Below are 18662 nucleotides of genomic sequence, written 5' to 3'. Positions count from 1 at the left end.
TAGTTTATAAAATTTTATTTGGTGCATTTGGATTAGAAAATTATTGGGGTTTTCTAGAGCAAAGTTGTTTTTAATCTCACACCTTATTATCAAATAAATTAATTTTGTACCTAATTCAAATTAAATTCTTCTGTATAAATGTTATAAATTTAAATTTGAATTAATCAAATCGTAAATTATGAATATGAAATTTTTTTAAAAAGTTATTTTTCATGAATCAAATTGACTCTAAGTTCTCAACTTATTCACGTAAGTCTAGAATCATACAAAATCACCAAGTATATTATTTTTATTTCTTCCTTACTATGTTAATTAATTACACGTTTTCACCCATGAAAAAGCAAATTCTCAATGACCATTTTATTCTATACTTAGCCACTAATTTTAGATTGTACAAACTTTCTTTTCTTAATCAAGGAAAAAGACAGAAGATTCCTTGAAGTGGTACTTTTTTTATAAAAAAAAAATAATTAATTAGTGAAGTTTTGATAATGGATGTTAATTGTTAATTCTAGAGGATTAGACCAGTAACAAGAATTGAACACAATAAAACCTAACTCTAAATCACACAGTCGTACACGTTTAACATTAATCGTACTACACCCTCCGCTTCATATTAGTTGATTAGTTTTCGTATTATATACATATTCAGATATCATAAATAAGAATATAAATTTACTAATTATATTCACCCCTTAAAAATCCTCTTGAAAACTTTACTGAACACTTTCAAAAAGAATTTACTGGAAGGGTAATATAGGAAAATTTTAATTAATGTTTTCTTAATTCCGTTATAAGGGGGAAACTAATACTGGCCAATTACTTTTAATAAAATGATCAACTAAAATAGGACGGAGGAAGTTTTAATTAGGTATTAGGCATCTTTTGAAAAGCTTCAATACAAAAGAAAATACTCAACTAGTGAATGAAAAGAAAAAAAAATGATGATTAATACGTTTTGTTAATTTACTTGCATACATATGGAAGATTTAACTATATATTTCACACTATTAATATTGAAAATTAACTTGTTATATATAAATTATTATTTTAATCGTATATTAGACTTGTTATAAAGGGTTACCTTTTATTGTAGATCAACTTTACCTCAAAGTGTTAAAAATTAGGGTAATTTCATGGATGAGATCCACTTTTATTTTATCGACCAAAATTACTAAATTAATTATTTTTTATATCAAAAAACACTTAATTTTATCTAAAATATTATAAAAATAATTCACTGAAATTGCACTAAATTTTCCTTAGATATTGCAGAAAAAAATATTTGATAATTAAAACGTCATTCAACTTTGTTTAAGTATCATATTAAATATCGATGTTGGTTCCTTGTGATGACTTTTATGATACTTAGGTTTAAATAGTTTATTAAATTTCATAACACTTAAATATAATAAGTGATTTTATCGTTACAAATAGAACTGTTTAATAATTATGATATTGTCAAATGATACTAATTGTGTTTTTTTTCTCTTGTTAGTACTTATCCAAACCGTGGAGTTGCTATTGCACCAAAGAGACGTCTCATATTGAGTACATAAATAATAAATTAATTATAATAATGGAATATAAATAGTAATATTAATTAATTAATATATTAATTAGGTGGGATATAGAGTCTAATTATTGTATAATTAATTGAAGAAAATGCAAGTTTGCGGTTGCAAGTTGCTACCTATGAGATTTGGAATCACTTTTTCCATACAAAAATGTTACAAGTCAATTTTCTATGTTTTACTAATAATATAATATAGTAAATATATTAAATGAAAAAATAAAACTCTAATAAAGTAGTGGACATAGATTAGCAACAAGTGGATCAAAAGTTAATTAATAATTAGCAAATAAACCTTAACCACAACCTTAATAAGACAAGTATTTAAACAACTTTTTTTTTAAGTTTCAAATATATAGTAGTTCTTATGATTGGAAACACTTAAGAACTTTCATAGTACTTCATTACCCAAATCATCCACTAAACATCTAACCCCACCCCACCCCACCCCACCATTTAACATATGTAGGTAATACATGTATATGTATGTTGTATATATCAATATATTTGATTATCATTGTATTTTTATTTTATATATTCTATACGAATATTATTTTCTAGATTTTTCTGTTGAATGAGTCCACTCTGTATATCGCTTTGTTACAATGTGGCAAACTAGCTGCGAAAAAAGAGCTATTGTTTTTTTTATATTGGTCTTGATAATCTTCCTCAATTATAGATCAAGTTAGGTATAATGTTTGTTTTCTTAATATGATATCAGAGCTAAAACTATCTTTACTCTTGATTACACTGGGCGACAAGTTATACTTTGTGTGCTCCAAATGTCTAGTTTTTAAAAGTCGAGGAATGCTTGAGTGTTCACGCATTAGTTGAGATACTATTATCTCTTTATATAATTAAAAATTCTTTATCGTAAGACTCAAAATCTAGCTTTCAAAGTCGAATCAATACAAAAATCTATTTTCTTAACATATATGACACTAAATTATATATGTTAAACTCATAAATTCATGATTAAATTTGTTTTTATGCCAACATATTAATCATCTGAATTTACATCGTATATCGATATATTATGATTTCGACAATTATCCATGTTGGAAGGAGGGAGAAAGAAATTGAGTGCAAATGTATGGTTTGGCAACACTCCAAGAGGAATTGTCATGAATTAGGACAACCAAGTAAAAATGAATATGCAATATTCAAGTGTGTGACACTACACTTATAGTGATTGAAAACGAACTTTCGCTATATTTAAATAAGAAAAATATGAATTGGTTTTAATGAAAAAAAAAATGATGATATAACATTCTTTCTCAAGTGGCCTTTCCAAGTTCATGTATTCTTCTAGTTACATTGCCAACATGGTGATGTCTGAAAAAATAACAGAGGTGAAGTCAGAATTTAAAAAACATAAATTTTAAAATTGTTATAGAAAATATATTATGTTTGTTCATTTTTTGTTATTTGATTTATAATTAGATATTTTTATATGTTTAATAATTTTTTAAAAATAAATACAGAGTCTGAATAAAAAAAATTTAAATTCATACAAATTTATACCTAATATTATAGCTTCGTCCCTGACCATACAATTAGAGTACTTCAATAATAATAATTCAACATATGACTAAAATGATAAGGGAACAATTCTCCCATTTCAGACAAGAAACTGGTTGATTATGAGATATTTTTTGATAGGCTGACATTAACATACATAGTCCATATGGAAATTTTTTTTAAAAAAAGGAATAAATATAAGACAAATAAAGCTATTGGTAATCATAGTTAGGAATCATATTGATCGAGGTTCTTTCAGAAATAACTATTTCATTTTTACGAGATAAAAATAATGTTAGCGTATTACGTATACTTTACTCTTTTCAGATCTCACGTATGAAATTATACGAAACTTAATAATTATTATTGGTAATGGTTGTGGTGATAATAATTAAATAGATTTAATTATGTAGTGTATTCAAACACAAGAACATTACTTTCCTAAGACATGCATATATGGCTACAATAAGAATATTCTCTTACTTATAATCATTTTAATTTATTTTATGGGTCACACTAAAAAATAATTTTCTATTCATGGATTTCATCATCTCAATATGAGGCAAATGACTCTTAACTTGCACTAAACTAATTATATGTGTGTAATTAGTTGGGAGGCATCTAATCATATTATTAGTATAAAGAATAGAAGAAAAATATAAAAGGAAAATGAACCACCAAGAGTGGGGACAAATAGTAAAGGTTTAAAAATATCTTTTGGATTTTGATTCAGTGATAAGAGCGCAACTCATGAAATATGGATTTAGTACAAATTATTAATATGAACTCTGAGTAAACAAAAAATTGATATTTAAATGAAGAAGATTAAAGAGATATATAATATGTATTATATATCCCCTAAGTTTCTTATTATGAGTTAACTAAATTATGAATTAACTAACCCTCAAAATATCTCAATTATATATATAAAAAAAAAACACAAAGGTTTATGGTGCTCTAAGACTTTAGAGTACCTTCCACTAAAAATATTTCACTAACACAACAAATAAGAGTCCTAGTAAAATATATATAGTGTCTGAGTTAATTAACCGTAAATTTTTTTCTACAATAAAATATAAGTCAACTTATGCACCATACTCAGTTAATTAACAAAATTCTTGCTACCTTCGACCAACACAGATATCAGGTCTCCTATTTTTTTTTTTGCTTATGAACAATAAAGTTTTGTTGTATTGTGACAATATATTTAGCTAATGGCTTAGTTGATTAAAAAGGTAATACGCAAGCATTTAGGTAGTAAGATGTTAAAGTAAAACAATATGGACAATTACAATTCTTCTTTATGGGTCCCTTTAGCCTCAATTTAAGTGGATTTCGACTCATCATTATTATTTTTTAAAAAAAATAAAAAATAAACAAATCATCATTAACATGTTTTAAAATAATTTCCAACTTTACAAATTGACCTAGATTTCGTCATCCATCAAAAGATAATTGTTCTCAAATTGGATAGTCTCTTCTTATAAAATTGACTTTCGAACTTATGTTGTTCGAACTTTTTAAAAATATTATTTGATATTATTGTATATCAAATCCTTAAAAAAAATGTATTTTATGAAAATTTGACACAGATGTAATAATATTTTTAAAGAGTCTGAATAATTATATCATGTTAGATATTTCATGACATGCATATACATCATTTATGGATGCATCATGGAACCAATCAAAGTTATTGCTTATATGTTCCTCGGATCCTCCAAAAATATAGCGAAATAAACATGTCTTTCCTCCCATTCCTTTGGTTATGTTTAACCGCGTTAATAGCTAGTAATAGTTCGAGTAGGTAGTAGTCTAAAAGCAAACGAAATAACTAGTATACAAGTATATAGAGTTGATCGTGTAAGTAAAAAGACTATATCGACCCTCTACATAAAGGGCCTCACTCATCGCTCATATTAGATCCTTCAAAAATACATACTTCTAGAGGATCCAACGTACGACCAGAGACATTTTTGGAGAATCCAAGCAACATAATAATAGTAACACATGCCACTCACCACTGCGTACAACCAGAGACATTTTTGGAGAATCCGAGCAACTTAGTATAGTAACACAAGCAACTCACAGAACGTACAACCAGAGACACTTTTGGATAATCCAAGCAACATAATAGTAGTAACACATGACACTCACCACAGCGTACAACTAGAGACATTTTTGGAGAATCGGAGCAACATACTAGTAGTAACACACACCACTCACCACGCGTCTAACGCCTTCATTTCGATGTGCTTCCTACATTGATGTTCTGTTTTTCTGCTTATGTAAGCTTCCCCTGAATCTTGGCCCACTCTCCTCCTATAAAAACCCCTCATTACTCAACCAATCTTCTCCTACAATCTCAACTTTAACTACAAAAACTGAAGTTTCTTCAAACAAAACATACAAATTACTTAACTATGATTCCATCAGAAGCTGCAGCAACACACTATTTTGCTTCTCAAAATCCTTCACCTCTGCCTCTTGACTTCAACTTTATGCAAAACAATTTACCATCACTCCACTTCAGTAGATACTTAACTAACATCCTACCAAGCTATCCTGTGAACGACTTCAATAATCTGATACCGTCTTGCATCAGTGGTAACTCTACCTCTGATGAAACGGATGAGCAACAACTTAAGATCATCGACGAGAGAAAGAAGAGGAGGATGATATCTAATCGAGAATCAGCAAGAAGATCAAGGATGAGGAAACAAAGACAACTTGATGAGTTATGGTCACAAGTTGTTCGTCTTAGGACGGAGAATCATAATTTGATTGATAAACTTAATCATGTATCGGAATGTCATGACAAAGTCCTTCAAGAAAATGCACAGTTAAAGGAAGAAACTTCGGACCTTCGTCAGATGATTACTGATCTCCAGTTCAATAGTCCTTTCCCTGATTTATGTGAACTCGAAGATGTTCCTTGCACCACTGCTCATCTCAAGGCTGAATCGTCGAACCTATCCATCACTCATTCAACAAATTTGCTTCACTAAAAAGAAAGAGAGTGCAAGAGGTGTTTTGTCTCTTTACTTTTCTTCATGTTTGTTTGTTTTTTTTACATGAATGCCAAATGAGTCTTTAATTTCATATCTAAATGTTAAGACAATATGTTTTTATGCATAGCTTAATCCTTCGCGCGTAATTCTATAGCTATGTTCGAATAAGACAAGAGGGAGTTACTCGGATGGTAAGCATCCCGAGTTCGAGTCAGGAGGATCCAGGGAGGGGTAAAAAAAGAAAGAAAAAAGTAAACGTTCGATAAGATTCACTAGAATATGAAATCAACAGTAGCTCCATGATATATCAAAATCATTAGAACAAACAAATGATGTGATCAGCGAAATCCTTAACAGGAAAAGAAACATGAAATAATTGAGTGTGGAGAAGGGAGTGGAGAAAACAAAAGCAGCACGACGAACATTTACTTTTATTTATCTTGAACTTTCAACATCGCGGAGAACAGTATATGCAGCGAGTGGTCTAAGTAAATTGAGCTCAGCAAAAGACAGGCCCCATGATCAGACCTGTTTTCAACATACTAGCACAAGCATTGAGACAAATAGAAGTGGAGAGTGCTGGTGATAGTGGTTCATTATAAAAGGAAGTACTATAAGAAGCAAAAACACTTGAAAAGGAAACTCCACTATGATAAACTTACTGTTTTAAACTTTTTTTTTGAGGACAGAGGTTATCAAGTACTTCAGGTGTTATCGAGCGATTTTTGACTTTTATATATATCAAAACATACATAAGCATTTGCAACTCAGATAGTTCAGTCGTATGTTCTCGATCTCTCTCTATCTATATCTCCTCGTGTTCGCGGAGAACAGAAAATGAGCCTATGGCCTAACTTAGACTGTTTGAGGTCATGAAACAAATAGACTTTCAAAAATGATGATAGTGTGTGTCGATTCCTCCAAATATAGTATTTTTTTTTGGAGGATCCAACAAGAGTGATTCAACATTTTTGGTAGAATCTGAGAAACATAAATGTTAACTACATTTCTTGGATGTTAATGTTAAGAATTCATCACCGACTTAATTATTTACATAAGATAAGTCAAGAACAATCTAGAATATTCCGGAGATATAGACAATTGAAGGAAAGATGTAGCTATAAGCAAAGCATTCCTTTTGTTCAATTCAATTTGCACTTGTCTGAATAGAAGGAAATAATAAACAAATCAGTAAAAATAATCGAAACAAAAAGAACTAGATGCGCTAAAGCACGAGATGTTCCTGCAAATATAAAAAGGAACTTGAAAGCGTTAAAGAATCAATTGGATACGTGCCACATAAAAGATTACAATTAGGAATGATTTAATTGTGTACTTAGATACACACTTACCATAAAAATTGGCAGAAAAATCACCATCTATATGAATTTTGATTTGTCGACCCTAGTTTGAAAACAAATGATCATCTTTTCGGAAAAAAATAATATGTACTGCAAAAAAACAAATTGAATTAGATTTCGTATAAAAACAAAATAAACAGAAAAAAGGTTAACTCACATTTTGTTCCAAGCAAATGCATGCACCTCATCACCTGGTTCATTCCCTACTATGTATTGGCTAAAACTTTGCCAGAGAGTGTCACCAATTACAAAGGATATGTCTCCTCTCACCAATGCTGGTTTCAATATGTCATGTTGTTCTCTACAAATAAACAGAAAAAAAATCATTTGATTTTAGCTATAAGATTTTACCTTAACGTTTCGCGGTTAATGCAGCAGTAATTATCCAAAATGGAATACATAAATTCAATAGGGTCCTCGAAGTTGACACATTTATAGAACTCTAGTGATACCAACTCAACTTCGTCTAGCAATTGAATAATCTCACCATAAGCTCTTTGAATTCTTCTTGAGGAGGAAATGTTTTTCATCTCTGGAAAATTGTTAATGTACAAGTTGAAGATTCTAATGTTAGTTCCCAAAATGAACAAAGGTGCAAGGATAGTGAAATTGAAGATTCTAACTAAGGGGCATACTATTACTAATGTTTTTCACTTTCCTCAGTTCAAGTTTTAACTCACTGTCTGCGGCAAAATTGACCAGTGAACTACATTGTTCTGTTTCCCTGGGGGGCATAATCCAGCCATAATGCAAGGGGGCCTATGATGATGTGATGTATTTAAGAACTTGTAGTAATAAACCGTTCAAGAAGAACTATAACTTGTTCTGTGATTACTGTAAAATGAAGAGCCACAAACTAAATAGGTTGGATGCAGATTAATCCGATTTCTATGACATTTTAGATTTGAAAATGCAAAGAAACAACTCACTCATCCTCCTATTCAAGTTCTTTAACTCTAATTTACAACACAAATGCATCAATTTATCTCTAATTTCAGTGGAAATTTAAGATACTAAAATGCAAAGAAACAGCTCATTCATCCTCCTGTTCAAGATCTTTTAACTCTAATTCTTCATATATTCATCCTCCTGTTCAAGATCTTTAACACTAATTTACAATACAAATCATTTGAACTTCATTTATCTACAATTTCTAAGAAATTTTAGATTCGAAAATGCAAAGAAACAGTTCATTCTTCCTCCTGTTAAAGTTCTTTAACTGCAATTTACAACACAAACGCAACTGAACTTCATCTTATCTCCAATTTATATGAAATTTAAGATTCGAAAATGCAAGTAAACAGCTCATTTTTCCTCCTGTTCAAGTACTTAAATCTACATTACAACACACATGCATTTGAACTTCATTTTATCCCCAATTTCAGTGAAATTTTAGATATAAAAATGCAAAGAAACAGCTCATTCTTCCTCCTATTCAAGTTTTTCAACTCTACGTTACAACACAAACGCATTTGAACTCCAATTCATCACCAATTTCTATGAAATTTAAAATTCGAAAAAGCAAAGAAACAACTAATTCTTCCTCCTGTTCAAGTTCTTACATTCTAAATTGCAGCAAAAATGCATATGAACTTCAATTCATCTCCAATTCCTATGAAATTTAAGATTCAAAAAAAAAAAAAAACTGACCTGATATTTCTTCAATTTCTATGCGACCTGCAAATTGCAGAAGAAAAGGAATGTGAAAATTGAATCAAAAAAGTGAAGAGAACTCAAACTGTAAAAGAAAAAGTGAGAGATTACCAAATTTTGAATGCTTTAGGAATGAAGAAGAAGACGAACGAATAGTTAGTTATATAGTGTTAGTTAGTCTGATTTTTTTTTTATTTTTTTTGTTTCCCAATTCACCCTTTGATTTTGGGAAACGAGTAAAAAATTACTCTTAATCTATTATAATGAAGCAAAACTACCCTACTTTTACTTTTTCATCTAAAAATACCCTTCATAATTATTTTTTATTCCCTCCTCTTTCTTACATTTTGATTTGAAAAACCCTCAATCCAAATTTAATTAAATTATTGATTTGTTAATTCTTTTATTTATTTTGAAAGATAATTTTTTACTATTATCTCAATGACGGGCTCTCCAAGATGGAGCGATTCACTTTAGCTTGAATAAACCTTATGGTTTGAATTTAAATAGGAAGTTTTCACAAATACATTTAATTATGCTTTATAGCTATAAGTTGTAGATAGTTTAAGTTGCCTTATTTGTATAATTCGACACGCGAGTGAGTTTGTATAATTCGTGGATATGCTTGTATAATTGAGTTATAAATGCGAAATAACAAATCAAGAAAATATCCAATTCAATTTTAGTACATCTAAAAAAAAATTGGATTTGTTGAGTTGTATAAACCTAATTTCACCCGAAAGTTAATTCACCAAATATTCATGGACTAACGTACTACTCTCCAATTGGCTCCTAAATGCCCAAAAATGTTTGGATTATGATGAGGCTATACGTACTACTCTCCCAACCCTCACACAGGGTCACGTAAAGTTTTTTGCAGAAAAATTGCCTCGAAGCTATTTCATCAGATATATCGTGGGGGTAACACACTTACAAAATTAAAAAAAAATCGCCTAATTTCTATAAAATCGCTTCTAAATATCCAAAAATGCCTCGAGTTATGGTGTGACTATGCATACCTCTCCCCCAACTCCTTACAAAGGATCCCGTAAATATCTTCAAAAAATCGCAAAAAAGCCTCATCAAATAAATATTTATGGACTAACACAGAAAAAATAAAAAAAAATCGCCTAATTTCTTATAAAATGGTCTCTATATGCCCAAAAATGCCTCATGGTGAAACTATATGTACGTTTCCCCAACCCTTGCGAAAACTCTTGTGATGTTTTTCCAAAAAATCACTTGAAATCAATTTCACCAAATATTAGTAGGTAATGTCACGGACCATGGTCAGGCTATACGTACGGTTCCCCCAAATCCATACGTTGGATCTTGTAAAAAAGTATTTCAAAGTTCTCTAAGAAGTCATTTATATAAATATTCATGGTTGACACACGCGAAATATTTAAAAAAATTGCATAATTCCTATAAAAGGCTCCTAAATACCAAAAAAAATTCCTCAGATGATGGTCCGGCTATACATACTGCTCCCCAAACTCTTTAGAGAGGGTCTCATAAAGTTCTATAAAAAAAAAATTGCCCAATATTTATTTCATCAAATATTTATTGGTTAACACACACGAAAAATTGAGAAAAAAAATCATCTAATTTCTTTAAAGTGGCCCTAACTGCCAAAAAATGCTTTGGTTCATGGTGAAGCTATACGTACTACTCCCCAACACCTTATGGAGGGTCTTGTAAAGTTTTCTAAAAGATCTCTCAAAAGTCATTTCACCAAATATTTATGGGCTCACACACACGAAAAATTGAAAAAGATCCTATAAATTGGCTACTAAATATCCAAAAAATGTCTCGAATCATGGTGAGACTATACATTTTGCTCTCCAACTCTTTACAGATGGGCTCGTAAAGTTTATTAAAAACTATCACCTGAAATTCATTTCATCAATTATTCACTAGCTAACACACGAAAAATTAAAAAAAAAAACTGCCTAATTCATATAAAATGACTCTTAAATGCCTAAAAATGCCGCAAGTCATGGTGCAGCTATACCTACTGCTCCCCAACTGCTTAAGGAGAATCTCGTAAAGTTTTTTTTCAAAAAAATAATCCAAAAGCCATTTCATAATATATTTATGGCTATGGCTAATAAACACACACAAAAAAAAGAATGAAAAAATCTTCTAATTCCTATAAAATGGCTCCAAAATGCCCAAATATTCCTCGAATTATGGTGAGACTGTATGTACTATTCCTTAACTCTTTTCTTTTTTAGATTAAATCGGGCAAGGCCCAATTATTCATAAGAGTAAAGAGAAACTATAGGTACTGCTCCCCCAACCCCTTACGAAGGGTCTCGTATTGAAAATTCTAGCTCCATCACGAATAATATATAATTGTTTGTTTGATAAAAGCATATTTTTAATACTAATGATCGACAATTATAAATGCTAGATCGACAGTAACAGTAAAATATAATGATTGTAAGTTATAAAGATACTAGTCAAAACTTTACAATATGAAACGATTTTATAAATAGTCAACTATTTTGATAAAATATAATAATCTTTATTAATATCCAATAATCATATTTTGGATTGACATATAATAAACTCTAAAAAGCTTTAATAATCTTGAAAGATCATAATATTTGACCTAGATTAATGTTTTCTTGATCACCTTGACATGTTGGACCAACACAACAAATACACACACCATCAACACATTGTGGAATTCCAACCCTACATCGAGTTGGACACTCTGATGCCAAAGTACATGCTTTTCCCATCAAAATGACATCTGATAATTCAACAAAAAAAAAAGAATTATTAGCACCTTGCACAAAAATATAAACAATAATCTAATAGAAATAAACTCAGAATTAATAAAATATTCAAAAGCAAAGAGATTAGTAATTTAAATACATTGTTACAAAAAAGTTTAATATTATTATATACATTGTTGTTGTAGTAGTAGTAAAAACATAGGAAAACTCATTTTTAATTTTAAAAGTGAGACACTAACCAGATGAAAAGATCAATAAAATGGCCAAATACAAAAGAATGGTTGAAGCTTTAGCCATGTTTTTTTGTGTAAAGAAAAGTTTTCTTCTTTTTTGACTTTAGAATGTTTCTTATTGTGACTATTTATAATACCTAAAATCATTAATTACTTGCCACATGTTTATTTCCAATTTTGATAAGGGTAAATTTCTTTGCCACTTTGAATTTTGGAAAAAGATTTTACTTAACTATTTTGTTTATTGGAGAACAATGAAAAATGCTTACAATAAACTTACTTAAATTTCTTTCCCACTTTAAAATTTTCGAAAAAGGATTTACTTAACTATTTTGTTTATTGGTGAACAATGAAAAATGCTTACAATAAACTTACTTACATTGATCAAATTTAATTAAATTCATCCAAAATTGTGGTTAAGACAACAAATTTTGTCTTTTATTTATTAGAAAAAAATTTAAATATGTCATCAAATTTTAAAAAAAAAGATGTAGTTATATTATTTATTAAAAGTTTGGTTTATCTATGCAATTTCTGTTTGAGAAAAGTCTCATTCATGCCTAGAGCTGTTAAAATGGACTTGGCCCGCTAAGTTTATTGTCCCATATAGAAAAGAAGCTTTTGAACCCAGCATCATTTGACCTGCTAGCCTCATAGGCTCAACCCTCAAGCCTCAGGACCCAGTTCATCCCGCGGGGAAAATATATGCATTTTTGAATTTAAACGGGCCTAAAGCAGGTATTGTCAATTTTCGTGTGATATAGTCTATGAAAATTTTGTGATCGAAAATTTTCGAAATGAAATGATCAAAAAATTTCATGGACGTCCGTTAAGACCTTAACAATGGACCCAGTGCATCCCACGGAGAAAACTGACGCATTTTCAAGTTAAAACGAGCCCTAAAACAGGTAAAACACAGATTTTGCTGATTTTCATGTGTTAAAGTCCATGAAATTTTGTGACCTGAAATTATGAAATGAAATGGCCAAAATTTTTCATGCACGTACGCGAAGACCTTAGCAATGGACCCAGTTCGTTACGCGGGAAAAATGGGTGCATTTTCAAGTTCAAACGAGTCTCAAAGCAGGTAAACACATAATTTATCGATTTTTATGTGATATAGTCCATGAAATTTTTGTGACCCGAAATTTTCAAAACGAAATGGATGAAATTTTTTGAGGATAATATTGCTTTGGAAAATTGTTACCTATGTTTTTTCTTAAAAAATATAAAATTAGTGCTTTAGTTTGATCTTTGTTTGAGCATCTGTTAGAGAAAAAAATGAAAAATATTTGTAAGGACAAACGTGCAAGACACGTTCTCAGAAACTAGTGAATAAAATTTAAAGGCATTAACATCAACAAAACTACTCAGATACTTGAAAAACTCTGAAATTGTCTAAAGACTAAAGGTCAATAATAAATGATAATGGAATAATGTTTTCAACAAATATGCCAACATATCTTGGCCAAAAATGATAGGCAAACACCAAATATGTTGAGGTCAGGCTTGATGTTGCCAATATATATCTTCCATTATCTCTTCTTTCTTCAATGTTTTCTGCTTCAAGAACTACAAATTTCTCCTCCGCCAACAAATCAGGATCCGAATCAAATTTTACAAAAACCTTGTTGATCTCGTCGTATGCCACCAAATTGCAGTTTCCAGGTTGGTCGCGTGGCTGCACAATCAACTTTCCGCATAATGCACTCTGAATTGCGTTAACTCGACTCCTTTCCGGAGGTGTTAGAGTTCCAAACTTCTCCTCTGTTAAGTTGAAATATGTGATAAAATCAACGTTAGCATTAGCCCAATAAAGTGCCCCATTGACGAACGTACGATCAGACCACAAATTGTTAAGTTTACCAGGGCTATTTTCACAAATTCTTCTCCATGATGTGTCAGTTCCTAGAGTTCGAATCTTTATACATGGCCTTTTCTTGTAGTAAATACGATTACGAAGCAATTTGTATCTCTCTGTAGCTGGATCATATCCTAGATACACTTCTGGACGATCCCATCTTCGTTGAAAATGACAATGCTTTTATTTCCCCTGTCGTTATGTTATACAGGAAACCTTGACTATCTTTACCGTTGTACAAACAAACAAGCCCATTGCAATGATTTGAGCAAATAAAAATGTCGCCATACCCGAAATAATTACGACTACCTACTAGCTGTAAAGGGAATAGTTCAAGTGGTGGTTGGTTATTAGTAAACCTTGTTGAATCGTTTACGTAGTGTTGGGGAATATGAGGTGTTTTTATATACATTTGGTATAAAAGACGGGTGGCTAGAGGACGGTCTCTAGAACGACTTGACAAAGATCAAATCATGTCGTATCAAATCATTCCAAGCTTTACAAACACATTTAAATCGCAAGAGAGACTTAGCTGGAACCCACGTTAGTATCTCGAATACCATGTCATCTACCAAACATTCCTCCTTACGATTACCTTCCATGTTATTGCTAAGGAGAAAAACAAAACAAGACGAAGGAAAAATTATTAAATTAATTTTGAAAAATAAGACATAATTAGTACTAGTATTGATATATAAGCCTTATTCTGATTTATTATTCTCCTAATCAAAATCTAATTCCTCAAACACATGGTTTATTATATTATTGTTAATTAAAATTAAGTAACTTTGTTTTTAATGAATACAATATCAGAAATAAAATTGGATTATTACCATAAACCTATAGGCGTGGATTATTTATTGACCCTTTGTCCTAATTGATTCAGAAAAAGAATATTATTATACTTTTAGGATTGGGAGAATTAAACCTTTTTCTTATAGGTTTGGGATTATTTGGAATATATATATATATATATATATACTTTTATTTCTTTTCGAAAAAGTTTCTGCTTGGAAGATTAGGTCTAGTTGAAACTCGTGCAAAAGTGATAGTCATGGACCCCGAAAGCTCAATGATTATCAAGAGAGATTGCAAAAAAAGAAGAATATCTCATGTCACTGAGATCATAAACCTTCCGAAGGATATTATGTTGGAAATTCTTTCGAGATTATCAATAAAGTCCATTTTTTGTTGTAAGACGGTTTGTAAATCATGGTATAGTCTTATAACTTACGAACCATTATTTATTGATATGTATCACAAAAGATCATCTTCTAATTTTCCCAGCCTTTTGGTTTCGCTTAATGATACTAACCATTTTTTTGTGGAACTCAAAGCTATAGATTCTCAACCCCTAGAGAAAACCATTGCGTTGAACCCTAAGTTTCATCTCCCTTCATCGGACATGAGATTAATTGGTTCGTGTAATGGGTTCGTTTGTTTGTTGAAAGGTGCGTATGACATAGTCCATACGCTTTACATTAGCAATCCTCTTTTGGGTGAGTATTACGAGGTTAAAATGCATAAACGGGAAAAAATATATTCTAGTGCTTATGCATTCTGCTTTAGTGAAGCATCTAGACAGTACAAAGTATTGAGATCAGCATTTGAACAACCAAAAGTATCAGAATTGGAGGTTTATACTGTTGGAGTAGATGAAAAATGGAGATATGTGGGTAAGGCTCCGAAACCTCTATGGAAGTCATTTAGTAATGCCAACGTCAATGGTATTGTTCATTGGATGGATCCGGAAAAAAATGACAGAATTTACTCGTTCAACAGTTGGACAGAAGAGGTGAAGTCGCTGTTAGGTCTGCGTGGTCTGATAACTCCATCCTATAAATTGACGCTAGTAGAGTTGAGGAATTGTCTATGTTTGTGTGATAGTAACGATAGTAAGTATATTGATATATGGTGGATGGAAGAGTATGGAATAACTGAATCTTGGATTAAAACTCGCATTTTGAAGGATACTATTCAACCAGATTTTCGTAGTGATAGATTTATACCAATCTTAACTTGGAAAGATGGAGAAATATTGATGCAACGCGATGGTGGCATGCAAGTAGTTTCTTACAACCCAAAAGAAGAGAAGTTTACCAAGGTTAGAGTGTACTTTGGATATGAGGCGAATAGGTACATCCCAAGTTTTTACTCAGTCAAGACTGTCGTTGGGGAAAGTTCTCAAATCTCATACATTCATCCGAAGATTGACATAGTTTAGATATTTAATTAGTCTAATTTCCTCGTCGATATTATGTTTGTTTTCTATGTAATCTAGTTTAAGACCTGTCAAATTTTAATGTTTTATGAATTCTTTTGAGATATTAACTCGCATTCCTTTGGTTCAATTAACTATGTACGTACTTGTCTGAATAGATCGAACTGAAGAACAAAATGTTGGCCTATCACTAAAAATAATACACTACAAAAAAACTACAAAAAAGCTGTGAATTATGTTCCTGCAAATATAGAAAGACACTTGAAAGCGTTAAAGAATGAATTGGAAGCCTAGAAAATATATCACAGATAGTCTCTTTAGGTATTAAAAATTGTTGTTTTACTCTTTAATTAAAACAAATAAGGCCTAATTAGTATTGAATAAGGAATGATAATTAATAGCCCTTATAATAAGATGTATTGTAATTTGTTCGTCTCCTAATTCCTCTTCTTCTTTTTTCTGCTAAAACACACGTCATACAGACTTTCAGTTATATTTACGTTTTTTATAATATTTCATATTGTATCGTATTATATTATTTTAATGAATATAACATTTGAATAGTTGAGTGATAAATTAATACTCGATATTAAATAGGTATTGATTATTTTTTTAATTTTTTTTCTCTTTGTATATTTTAGAACCGAAAATTCATAATCCCTATTGGTTTAGGAAACAGTTTGTTATAATAAATTTGGAAGAGGAATATATTATCCTTTTAGGATTAGGAGAATCTTTTTTCATATAGGTTTAGGATTACTCGAGATCTATATTTAAGGATTAAGTTGGGATTCAAAATCATTGTAAACTTTCTTTGCTTTTTCTCGGAGGATTAGGCCTAGACGAACATAGTCGACCTTTTATAGCCATGGAACCCCCAAGCACTAAGCAAACAATCTCTCATGTCAGCACAATCATGGACCTTTCAAGTGAGATTATGTTAGAAATTCTTTCGAGGTTACCAATCAAGTCCATTTTTTGTTGTAAGACGGTTTGTAAACTGTGGTATAATATTTTAACTTCCGATTCATTATTTCCTAGCATATATCACGAAGGAACATCATCTAATTTTCCTAGCCTTTTGCTTTCGATTGATAACTATGTCCAGTTTCTTGTTGAACTCAAATTACCAGATGAGCGTTACCCCCTAAAGATCAGCACCACTGTGTTGAGCCCTAAGTTCATCTCCCTTCACCCAACATGAGATTAATTGGTTCGTGTAATGGGTTCGTTTGTTTGTTGAAAGGTTGGGTGTATGAGTTATACCATTCGGTTTACATTAGCAATCCTCTTTTGGGTGAGTATTTCGAGGTTGAATTTCCTAAACAAGAGAGTAGAATTTGTTCTGCTTATGCATTCTGCTTTAGTGAAGCCTCTAGACAGTATAAAGTATTGAGATCAGCAGTTAGACAATCAAAAGTATCGGAATTGGAGGTTTATACTCTTGGAGTTGATAAAAAATGGAGGTATGTGGGCGAGGCTCCAAAACCTCTATCTGTATCATTTAGTGAGGTTAACGTCAATGGTGTTGTTCATTGGATGAATTGGGAAAAAAATGATACCATTTACTCCTTTAACAGTGGGACAGAAGAGGTGAAGTGCATGTTAGCTCCGCGTGGTCTGAAATCTCCATGCTACAACTTTACGCTAGTAGAGTTGGGGAATTGTCTGTGTTTGTGTAATGTCGACCCTATTGAGTATGTTGATATATGGTGGATGAAAGAGTATGGAATAACTGAATCTTGGACTAAAACTCGCATTTTGAAGGATACTATTCAACCAAATATACGTTGTGATAGATTTATACCAATCTCAACTTGGAAGATGGAGAAATATTAATGCAAAGGCATTGTCAGACACAAGTCGTTTCTTACAACCCAAAAGAAAAGAAGTTTACGAAGGTTAAAGTGTAACTTGGACTTAAATAGAATAGCTACATCCCAAGTTTTTTCTCACTCAAGACTGTTGTTGGAGAAAATTGTCAAGTCTCATACACTTATCCGAAGATTGACATAGTTTAAATCGATATTTAATTCGTCCATTTTAACGTTTCCAATCTATTAGTATGCTGCATTCCTTTTGTTCAATTTACTGCAAAATGGATTCCTTTGTTTAATTGGCAATCCTACTTTTGAAGATCAATATGTCAAAATTCGAAAGCCTCAATGGGGTAAATAGTGTTCTATTTTATATAATAAAAATAAGCTATAAAGTTTGTCTAAGAATTAATTAAAAGTTTAAAACCTTATATTATAATGTCATTATCGAGAATCTTTTCATTTGTTTCATCTTAATGAACTTTTTGAGCTCTTTATGTTTAAACAACACTATGAGAAGTTAATGCAATATTATAAAGTCATAGTATTACAAGTCAATCTAAATATTTGGTATAACAAACACTCATATTATTATTATTATTATAAGTCATTTGAATATTAAAAAGGGGGATAAAATTAAAAGTAAAAAGGTTTAAACTACGTC

The 18662-nt window shown here is 30.9% G+C and overlaps 1 protein-coding gene and 2 long non-coding RNA genes across 3 annotated transcripts; 1 reads left to right on the top strand and 2 right to left on the bottom strand.

Annotated features, from left to right (window-relative positions):
- Positions 1-5425: 5425 nt before the first annotated feature.
- Positions 5426-6196, top strand: LOC101252081 (basic leucine zipper 43). The gene has a single exon (XM_004238955.5). It carries the CDS (start codon positions 5518-5520, stop codon positions 6100-6102), a length of 585 nt encoding a protein of 194 aa, XP_004239003.1. The 5' UTR covers positions 5426-5517; the 3' UTR covers positions 6103-6196.
- Positions 6197-7220: 1024 nt separating this feature from the next.
- LOC104647305 (uncharacterized) lies at positions 7221-9220 on the bottom strand. Its single transcript, XR_002027712.3, has 4 exons — positions 9117-9220; positions 7624-7767; positions 7458-7556; positions 7221-7348 (listed from the first exon to the last, which is right to left on the bottom strand). It is a non-coding gene; the product is annotated as an uncharacterized lncRNA (long non-coding RNA).
- A 1140-nt stretch (positions 9221-10360) lies between these two features.
- LOC104647304 (uncharacterized) lies at positions 10361-14756 on the bottom strand. Its single transcript, XR_741363.4, has 2 exons — positions 12106-14756; positions 10361-11880 (listed from the first exon to the last, which is right to left on the bottom strand). It is a non-coding gene; the product is annotated as an uncharacterized lncRNA (long non-coding RNA).
- Between the last annotated feature and the right edge of the window lie 3906 nt (positions 14757-18662).

The sequence above is a fragment of the Solanum lycopersicum genome, chromosome 5, assembly GCF_036512215.1.
Source record: "Solanum lycopersicum chromosome 5, SLM_r2.1".
NCBI lineage: Eukaryota > Viridiplantae > Streptophyta > Magnoliopsida > Solanales > Solanaceae > Solanum > Solanum lycopersicum.
The sequence above is the reverse complement of the archived record's forward strand: the minus strand, read 5'-3'. Positions and strand labels throughout refer to the sequence as shown.